The sequence below is a fragment of the Tachysurus vachellii genome, chromosome 12, assembly GCF_030014155.1.
Source record: "Tachysurus vachellii isolate PV-2020 chromosome 12, HZAU_Pvac_v1, whole genome shotgun sequence".
NCBI classification, from domain to species: domain Eukaryota; kingdom Metazoa; phylum Chordata; class Actinopteri; order Siluriformes; family Bagridae; genus Tachysurus; species Tachysurus vachellii.
The window spans coordinates 20,688,173-20,698,746 of record NC_083471.1 but is presented as its reverse complement, the minus strand read 5'-3'; the positions used below and the strand labels follow the sequence as shown (position 1 = coordinate 20,698,746).

General features: G+C 37.0%; 1 protein-coding gene across 1 annotated transcript; it reads left to right on the top strand.

Annotated features, from left to right (window-relative positions):
- The first annotated feature begins 3,003 nt into the window (after positions 1 to 3,003).
- si:dkey-193c22.1 (uncharacterized protein LOC567837 homolog) lies at positions 3,004 to 9,126 on the top strand. The gene is made up of 8 exons (XM_060883091.1): positions 3,004 to 3,189; positions 5,962 to 6,111; positions 6,198 to 6,315; positions 6,492 to 6,704; positions 6,798 to 6,881; positions 7,638 to 7,779; positions 7,964 to 8,126; positions 8,656 to 9,126. The coding sequence occupies exons 2-8, from the start codon at positions 5,969 to 5,971 to the stop codon at positions 8,888 to 8,890; spliced, it is 1,098 nt and encodes a 365-aa protein (XP_060739074.1). The 5' UTR covers positions 3,004 to 3,189; positions 5,962 to 5,968; the 3' UTR covers positions 8,891 to 9,126.
- The last annotated feature ends 1,448 nt before the right edge of the window (positions 9,127 to 10,574 follow it).

Sequence of the window (10,574 nt, the reverse complement as noted above, 5' to 3'; positions counted from 1 at the left end):
ACACAATAGTGCACTACAGGACTGTATCCAGAATCACTACGTCACTACACACTATAGTGCACTACAGGACTGTATCCAAAATCACTACATCACTACACACAATAGTGCACTACAGGACTGTATCCAAAATCACTACATCACTACACACAATAGTGCACTACAGGACTGTATCCAAAATCACTACATCACTACACACAATAGTGCACTACAGGACTGTATCCAAAATCACTACATCACTACACACAATAGTGCACTACAGGACTGTATCCAAAATCACTACATCACTGCACACTCCCAAATCACCACATCACTGCACACAAAAAGTGCACTACAGGACTGTATCCCAAATTACTAGACCACTTCCGACATCTAATAAAAGTGCACTACACGGTTTGCATCTGTTTTAAATGTAGCCTTTGTAGCTGTTGCACAAACCAGGCACCACTGCATCTATACAAAATACCTCGAAATACTGAGGAAATAAAAATAAATAAATAATTTATTTATTTATTGTTTTTCATAATCATTTTCTTGACCGTTTCAAATGACGCTTGTTTGTTTGTTTTTGGAATTACCAAAAGTTTGTTTCAATGTGTCTATACATTTCCCCTCAGAAGCAATGAATTGTTAATATTCTATTGTTAAATAGTAGCATTGTAATGTTGTATTTCATTAAAATACCAAATGCAACATGATAAGTGTTTCTGTGCAAGTATTAAAGTAAATTCCCAATCGGTTTTTATTGAGTTCACATTCATTTTATGAATCGAATGACTTACAGCAGCGTTTCTCAACCTTTTTGGACTACTGGACCCCATCACATCTTAAACCAGGCTCTGGACCCCTAACCGCTGCTCTCACACATCATCCCCTGTTTTCTATCCAATCACAATGATTTTCACAACTAAAAGCTAAATGTAGAGAATGTAATGAATTAATAATGTATTAGTAATGAATAGACTAATAGATAAACTAGAATTGCACCTGGCCATTTAATTCGATTGCATTGAAATGGCACAATACATTACAGAATCAATCAACACTGTGATTGAACAACTTTCAGAACAACATTCTACTTCAGCCTGTAAAACAGATTTAACACCATATGTCCAGTTTAAGATGATTGTTAAAACACAAGGTACATCTGAATGCTACTTACTTTTGTTTGATGTGAATTAGCACTTTTTTAATACCTAACTAAAATTGCATTCTACTGCATTAAATTATACAACACACACTTCTATTAACATTATGCAACCAATCACAACAGTATTGTCAACGTATTAACTTCTATCTGAATTTATATATATATATATATATATATATATATATATATATATATATATATATATATATATATATATATATATATCATGTAGTATAATAGGTACAGGTCAGAATATTAGGTACAGGCCAATTTATTAGGAACAGGCCAGAATATTAGGAACAGGCCAGAATATTAGGAACAGGTCAATTTATTAGGAACAGGTCAATTTATTAGGTACAGGCCAGAATATTAGGAACAGGTCAATTTATTAGGAACAGGCCAGAATATTAGGAACAGGTCAATTTATTAGGTACAGACCAGAATATTAGGAACAGGTCAATTTATTAGGAACAGGCCAGAATATTAGGAACAGGCCAATTTATTAGGTACAGACCAGAATATTAGGAACAGGTCAATTTATTAGGAACAGGCCAATTTATTAGGAACAGGCCAGAATATTAGGAACAGGCCAATTTATTAGGAACAGGCCAGAATATTAGGAACAGGCCAATTTATTAGGAACAGGCCAATTTATTAGGAACAGGCCAATTTATTAGGTACAGACCAGAATATTAGGAACAGGTCAATTTATTAGGAACAGGCCAGAATATTAGGAACAGGCCAGAATATTAGGTACAGGCCAGAATATTAGGAACAGGCCAATTTATTAGGAACGGGCCAATTTATTAGGTACAGGCCAGAATATTAGGAACAGGCCATAATATTAGGAACAGGCCAATTTATTAGGAACAGGCCAGAATATTAGGTACAGGCCAATTTATTAGGAACGGGCCAATTTATTAGGACCAGGCCAGAATATTAGGAACAGGCCAATTTATTAGGAACAGGCCAGAATAGGTACAGGCCAGAATATTAGGTACAGGGCAGAATATTAGGTACAGGACAATTTATTAGGAACAGGCCAGAATATTAGGAACAGGCCAGAATATTAGGAACAGGCTGTGGTGATTTGTGTTCTTTCAGCCACAAGAGCAGTAGTGAGATCAGGTCTGACAATAGGTGAGGTAGTCTCAGGTGTCTGCATTCCAATCCACCTTAAAGGTGTTCAGTGGGGATGAGGTCAAGGCTCTGTGAAGGACACTTGACTGCTTCTACCATATCATGTCAAACCGTAGTCTTCTTGGACTTCACTTTTGCTTAGTGGCACTAGCATTCTGGAAAGTGTTTTGATTCCCCTAATGCTAAATTGCAATTGCAGAGGAGTGTGTTCAGTTGCAGACTGAGAAACGCTCACTGCCCATGACCAACATCGCTCAGGTATGGCAGGGTGGAAACATACAAACAGCAGTGACCTCGTTTCTACTTGCTGCTACTGGACATTTAACCTACCATTGCTCAGTGCTCAGTCATATTAAAATCTAAATCACTCTGGATAAGGGTGTCTGCCAAATCCAGTAAAGGTAAGCTCATTTCTCTGTATGTTGCTATTGTATGAATAAATTTCCTCTAGCATCAATATAGTATCTATCTTTCTATCTATCTATCTATCTTTATATATACAGTATACATAGTTAAATAATCATGTCTTTTGCATATATATATATATATATATATATATTCTTATTTACCTTTTTTATTTCACCTTGGCTTTGCGAATTCTTTTTATTTATGGTAACTACGTGTAATAAGAAATAGCTTCATACATACCATGTGGGCGTGTCCTACATCATTCTGGTCCGCCTTTGAAGAAAGGAACCAATAGGATAAAGAAATACGGCTTACGTCACCGAGCGGAAGCGTTGTGTTTATCAAGATGCCTCAGTGCGTTGTTTTTTCTTCAGTTTACTAAAATATCTATTAAAAAATATCGATTTAACAGAATACAGTCTTTTTTAATACGCTGTTGAAGCAATCCCCGACAGTCTGGATAAATATCTTGTGGCTGACAGTCGACCTTTGTGGTGAGTTCGTAAACATCTGGCTTAACATCTGTAACAATAACGTTATTGAAGTTACTCTGATGATGTACACTAATGATTGTGGTGTGTATTGCTTCTTTGTTTTATTTGTAGGCGTACGGTATCTCTGATGATGATTAATGTTTATTATGTATTTCTTATGTAGGGACTATGTGATATAATAGTAATAATAATATAATATATAATAATATAATAGATATAATAATAATCAGGTGACCAGAGAGTCTGTCTATCTGTCTGTCTATCTGTCCGTCTATCTGTCTGTCTGTCTATCTGTCTGTCTGTCCGTCCGTCTGTCTGTCCGTCTGTCCATCTATCTATCTATTAACCATCTATATTTATATATATATATATATATATATTTAGGAACCCCTGACAATTTCCATGATTTTTATTTATAAATATTTGGGTCTATCTATCTAATCTATCTATCTATCTATCTATCTATCTATCTATCTATCTATCTATCTATCGTTTGTCCATCTATCTATCTTTCGTCTATGTTATCTGTCTGTCTGTCTGTCTATGAACCATCTATATCTATATTTAGGACTATCTATATTTAGGAACCCCTGACAATTTCCATGGTTTTCATTTATAAATATTTGGGTGTTTGGATCAGCAATTTCATTTTGATCTATCAAATAACTGAAGGACACAGTAATATTCAGTAGTGAAATGAGGTTTATTGGATTAACAGAAAAAGTGCAATATGCATCAAAACGAAATTAGACAGGTGCATAAATTTGGGCACCCCAAAAGAAAAATCACCAATATTTAGTAGAAATAACAGCCTCTAGACTTTCCTATAGCCTGTAATGAGTGTCTGGATTCTGGATGAATGTATTTTGGACCATTCCTCCTTACAAAACATCTCCAGTTCAGTTAGGTTTGATGGTTGCCGAGCATTTCCCGAGCATTTCCATTTGTTTCGCATCACTCTCCCGTACAGCTTCACTTTGTGCAAAGTTTGCCGAGTTGTTGAACGATGCACAGTGACACCATCTGCAGCAAGTTGATGTTGTAGGTCTTTGGAGGTGGTCTGTGGGCTGTTTTTGACCGTTCTCACCATCCTTCTCCTCTCTGATATTTTACGTGGCCTGCCACTTCTGGCCTTAACAAGAACTGTGCCTGTGGTCTTCCACTTCCTCACTATGTTCCTCACAGTGGACACTGACAGCTTATATCTCTGAGATAACTTTTTGTAGCCTTCCTCTAAACCATAATATTGAACAATCTTTGTTTTCAGGTCATTTGAGAGTTGTTTTGACGCCTCCATGTTGCCACTCTTCAGAGGAGCGTCAAAGAGAACAGCAACTTGCAATTGGCCACCTTAAATACCTTTTCTCATGATTGGATGCATCTGTCTATGAAGTTCAAGGCTTAATGAGCCACCAAACCAATTGTGTGTTCCAATTAATTAGTGCTAAGTAGTTACAGGTATTCAAATCAACAAAATGGCAAGGGTGCTCAAATTTATGCACCTGTCTAATTGTCTATTATTGCACTTTTTCTGTTAATCCAATAAACCTCATTTCACTACTGAATGTAACTGTGTCCTTCAGTTATTTGATAGATCAAAATGAAATTGCTGATCCAAACCCCCAAATATTTATAAATGAAAATCATGGAAATTGTCAGGGGTTCCTAAACTTTTGCATACAACTCTGTCTATCTATCTATCTATCTATCTATCTATCTATCTATCTATCTATCTATCTATCTGTCTGTCTGTCTGTCTGTCTGTCTGTCTCTTTTATTAGTTTATTATGCATTATACATTTGCTTTAACAATTTGTGGAACATCTGCAAAGCAAGTAAGTTCCTGTTATCACTTATGGACTAATATTTATACATTTCCTCACCAGCTTCTCTTTTTTCTCTCTCTGTAATTTAGTAACATGCACACACACACACACACACACACACACACACACACACACACACACACACACACACACACACACACACACACACACAAAAACAACAACGTAGTCACGCTGCCCATAGAGCAGAAATCACATGACAGAAATGTTCTGCTGACACAGTAGACTCATGTTAAATAAATGTCTTGTCAGACAAAAACATCACCATAGCAATTATTTATGATTTTTGTTGAGTAGCAGCACTCTCGGTATTGTCTTAGATTATGTGCAACATCCAAAACACAAATCCACGTGAATGAACTGTTAGTATTGCCATATTGTTCTCTCTCACTCACTCACTCATTTTCTACCGCTTATCCGAACTACCTCGGGACACGGGGAGCCTGTGCCTATCTCAGGCGTCATCGGGCATCAAGGCAGGATACACCCTGGACGGAGTGCCAACCCATCACAGGGCACACACGCTCTCATTCACTCACGCAATCACACACTACGGACAATTTTCCAGAGATGCCAATCAACCTACCATGCATGTCTTTGGACCGGGGGAGGAAACCGGAGTACCCGGAGGAAACCCCCGGGGCACGGGGAGAACATGCAAACTCCACACACACAAGGCGGAGGCGGGAATCGAACCCCCAACCCTGGAGGTGTGAGGCGAACGTTCTAACCACTAAGCCACCGTGCCCCCTGCCATATTGTTCTGTTGTTTGAAATAGAGTTGACTTTATTGTCAGAACTGCTGTTATAAACCATAAATTAGTCAGCATGTTCTGACCAATAGGATTTAAAAAGTATTTCGCTTACGTGACAGCAAATGTTTGTTGGTATCAAACATATATTCATGTAATTTGTTTCTGGTTTTCAGGATCAGGATGAACTACAGTATGAGAATTCCTGTTGCTGCTGCTGCTATATTTGTAGCTATTCCATACAGCATCTCACTTACTGCCCAGTGGTTGTATGGATGGCCTGATAAACCCGGCTACAAAAAGTATATAGAGGCTCTCAAACCCAGGTAAGTTGAATATATGAAGCTCATTTTATGATTTTTGATATTTGATGTGTAACAGAAGTTCATATAAATCTTAATACTCTGCTTAGGCGGATCTACGGTTTGACGAGGGCTGTGCTGGAAATGATGAAGTATCTGCAGTACAGCAGGTTATATTTCCAGTGGAATCTGTGGTACAAGAAAAACAATAAGAAGCAGTGTGTTAAAGTGAGTCACCTTTTTTTGCTTAATGTATGATTTTTACATGTGACACATGACTGTTTAACACGTGACGGAAAGTTTTTTGCTATTTGAGCGTTCAGAAACTTGACTTCCAATGCTGACGTGTCATGCTTCAGTAGATCCGGTCAGAATTTGTCTTTAACTTTAACTTAAATTTACAGGGCATTCCCTTTGGTCACAGAGGCAACAAATTAGACTTGTATCATTCTCCAAGATTGGAGCAGTCAGACCCAGAGCTCATCCCAGTAGTAGTGTTTATCTATGGAGGAGCCTGGGGCTCAGGAGAGAGATCCATGTACTGTCTGCTTGCTCTACAACTAGCTAAAGAGCTTAATGCTTCAGTGATTTGCCCTGATTATACCACATATCCAAAGGTACAGGATTTTTTCAGTTATTTTATAGTAATGATACAACGTGCAGAGCTCATGCAGTTCACACTGAGACTTCATCTTTAACTTGCCTTACAGGGGAATGTTTTAAATATGGTCCAGGACATAAGTGACAGTCTGATGTGGGTGAAAGAGAACGGACATTCCTTCCATCTCGACAAAGTAAGTATTGTGTGTGTTTAATCTCGTAAGAGAGAGCTGATCAATTATAGGAAAAACCAACGTAAACTAATGTAGTAAGCCACTAGAAGAGCTGCACATCTGTTTAGTCCCAGTCTTTATAGTTCTTTTCACATTTTGCATGTGGACATGCTCTTACTTTTACTATTAAACAGTGCCGTGAGTTCTGCTGTTGTTTTTTTTATAACATGTTGAAGAGTTCTTGAAGATTTAATAGTTTCCACAGAATCCTTAGATAATAATTCAACCCTTCTGAAACAGAGGAACATCTTTTCCACAACCACAGGATATGTCTTCAGAGATTTTTGTTCAGTAAGAATTACAAGTTATTCAGCAACATTTTTTCAGTGAATAAAGAATGAGCTTCATTTTAAATTCTTAATCGACTTTAAAATTACAATTTCATTTAAATAAAGGATTTCCCTACATAATTCCGGAATTCCCTAATAAAGGATTTCCGGTTTTAGGTCTACACTGTGGACTTTTAGTAACTAGTAACTGTCAGGGCTAAGTGTGTCGTTTGGATGTTGTTGAACAGGAAGCATTTCGTTGTCTTTGAACAGGAAGCATCCATGTAAGAGGATTGCAGATAACATTGTAAAATAGATAACGCTCGGTTAAAAGGTTAAAAAAAGCTAATACTGTACAGTGCAAAGATTGCAAAGATGCTCTCTATATCTCTGTTCCTTGATGTACAAATGTGCTTGTAACTATGTTTTAATTTGTCATGTTGTGTAGGATAACATAGTGTTAATAGGCCACTCTGCAGGAGCTCATCTGTGCACACTGACCACGCTGTTTCTGCTGGAAGGTGTGGAGTCGCTGTTCATCGAGCCGTTGACTCAGACAGAAATTATAAACTCTATTAAAGGCATCATAGGTAAACATCTTGTCCTTTTTTTTTTTACGGCTCTTTGCTTAAGACGTAATTTAGTAAATAACTGTTATATCAGAACAACGATACTTTTAGGCCGTAATACAGAACGTCACTTCACAAACCGTACTCCATTCCTGCTGCTTGATCACACAAAACACACTCGTCCTGTGTTTATACTTCACCGCAGGATTGAGTGGCGTGTACGATATAATGGACCATTACGAACACGAGAAGACACGAGCTGTTGAATACATCTCCACTATGCACAAAGCCATGGATGGTGTCGAGAACTTTGAGTTCTACTCACCTTCAGCTCGAATCAGAAAGCTAAACAAGGATCAGTTAAAAAGGTATAAGACGATTGTGTTTGACTAACATTTCTTTCTCAATTGAATTCTGTCGGTTGTTTTGTCACATTAAAGGTGGAAGGTGGTTTCATCTTAAAAAACAAATTTCAGCTTTAACGTTTATCCGTATGTAAAAATATTTGGTGGGAACATTTTACTGCTTAACCTCTCTGGTACATGGAAGACATGACACTGATACCCATCATACCCACGATCAGTGTCAGACTGATAAAAGAAAAAATATATGTATATAAATTATCCTGTCATAACCGGAAAGGGATTTATTGTTGGACCTGGAGATGTTTATATATAAACAGACATGACTGTTTTGGGCTGCACTGTGGCTTGGGGGGTTCATGTTGCCTTCTTGCACCAACATCATAGGCTCTGAACACATGTGAAATAAAAACGAGTGAATTTCCTCTCAACCAACTCAACACGCCACAAAACCTAAACTAAACTACATTTCAGCTGATAAGAATTGTCTGTTTTACACTCTGATCAGGCTCCATGTGTGATGGTTGTTTTACAGAGTTCCTCCAATGGGATTAATCCATGGCACTGATGACATCATCGTTCCCGCAGAGTCGTCAGTGCGACTGTGTGAGCTCCTCACTTCACTCTCTGTCACCGCCACCTTGTACCTCCTGCCCAAAATTAATCACACTGAGGTGGTTACGGATCTCATGGCACAAGACAGGCGCTTGTATCATACGGTGTTTGGCTGTGTCAAACAGGAATACCAAAAATTAATTAGAACGTCCTAAGTTATGGCTTTTTTTTTTTGTCTTCACGCTTCTGTTGTTCTCTCAAGAAAATAAACTCGAGTAATTTAATACAAGGTGAATAAGAAATATAGTATTCTTAATAAAAATATTTATAATCTGTACTAATGTATGAGAGGAATATTTTTCATCTAGAAGAAATATGGAAATAAAAATGTTTCCCATGTCATCAAATGTATTTTTCACTCAGCAGACATTAAACCAAAATGTTGTAGAAACTCTGTGTTTGTGCAGTCATTCAAGTTGGAGATTAACCAGGTTTCCGTGGGTTATAGAAGAGTTCATGGAGAAAAAGACTGAACAATTCTTTCTTGATAAATAGCCATGAGCAATGTTCACAGATCTAAATGAGAAATTAGAGGGTTTTTTTTTCCTGGTGTTCTTTCACAGTTTGGTAATGAAACATTTTACTATGTTCTTCAGGAACCATCAAAGAAAAGAAAATTTAGTTTAATGGTATTGAGCAAGCGCACACATTGAGGACAAGTGTACTCATTTACAGTAATGATACGGTAATATTACGTTTATGCTGTTGTACTTTCAATGTGACAAGGGAGTGATTTCTTTACAACATTGGCTTTACTGTATATTACAACAATTTGGAATTGCTTACATACAAACAAAGCTTACATGCTTACATACATACAAAGCTCTTTGGTTTATGAAAATCTAGCTACATAAAAATTATATTTTATAATGCTTTTTAAATTTAGGTTAAAATTTGGGTTAATGTAGCTGGGTTATATAAAGATAATCATTTATGGTTGGTTAAAATAGTCCAGAAAGAACGTTACAGCAAGAAGTATCAAAATACAAAAATAGTAGTATTTTTATACTAGTACAAAAATATTACATAGACAGACAGACAGACAGACAGACAGGTAGGTAGGTAGATAGATAGACAGACAGACAGACAGACAGACAGACAGACAGACAGACAGACAGACAGATAGATAGATAGATAGATAGATAGATAGATAGATAGATAGAACTTTATCGTCATTGCATCTACCAGAAGTGCAAAGAGCAGCAATTGTGCAAATAGCCAAGTGCAGATAATATAATATAGCATGTAATATACACAGTGTTGTAATGTAACGGAGTACAAATACTTCGTTACTGTACTTAAGTAGAAATTTCACGTATCTGTACTTTACTTCGCTATTTAAATTTATGTCAACTTTCACTTTTACTCCACTACATTTCCTAGATAAAATGTATACTTTTACTATATTTCCACTAAGCATCTTCGTTACTGGTTACTACAAAATAAAATCAGAAGAAATGTGTGTGACTGCAATAAGGGAGGTTTGTCGAATCACTTGTTCCTAGATTGCATTACGCTCCGCACGCTCTACAGAGAAGCTCAGGTACGCGCAGCGTGCACGCGCAGTCAGAGCTGGAGGCGTTTATCTATAACGTCAATCCGCGGACCGCCGCAAAGACGGCAACTAAAAGCAGTGAAATTTCACTATTCTTATTACCAGAGTTGATAGCACAAACAAAATATTAATGCAAACAATCCATTCAATACTAAATAAAAAGAACATTTATTGATTTGGTCTTTGTCTTGTGAATATTTTTTATTAATGACTGCATTCATTAGACACACTGTTTGTAGAGAATGCACACATACATGAACTGATTTGATTCAAAACTGGCATCA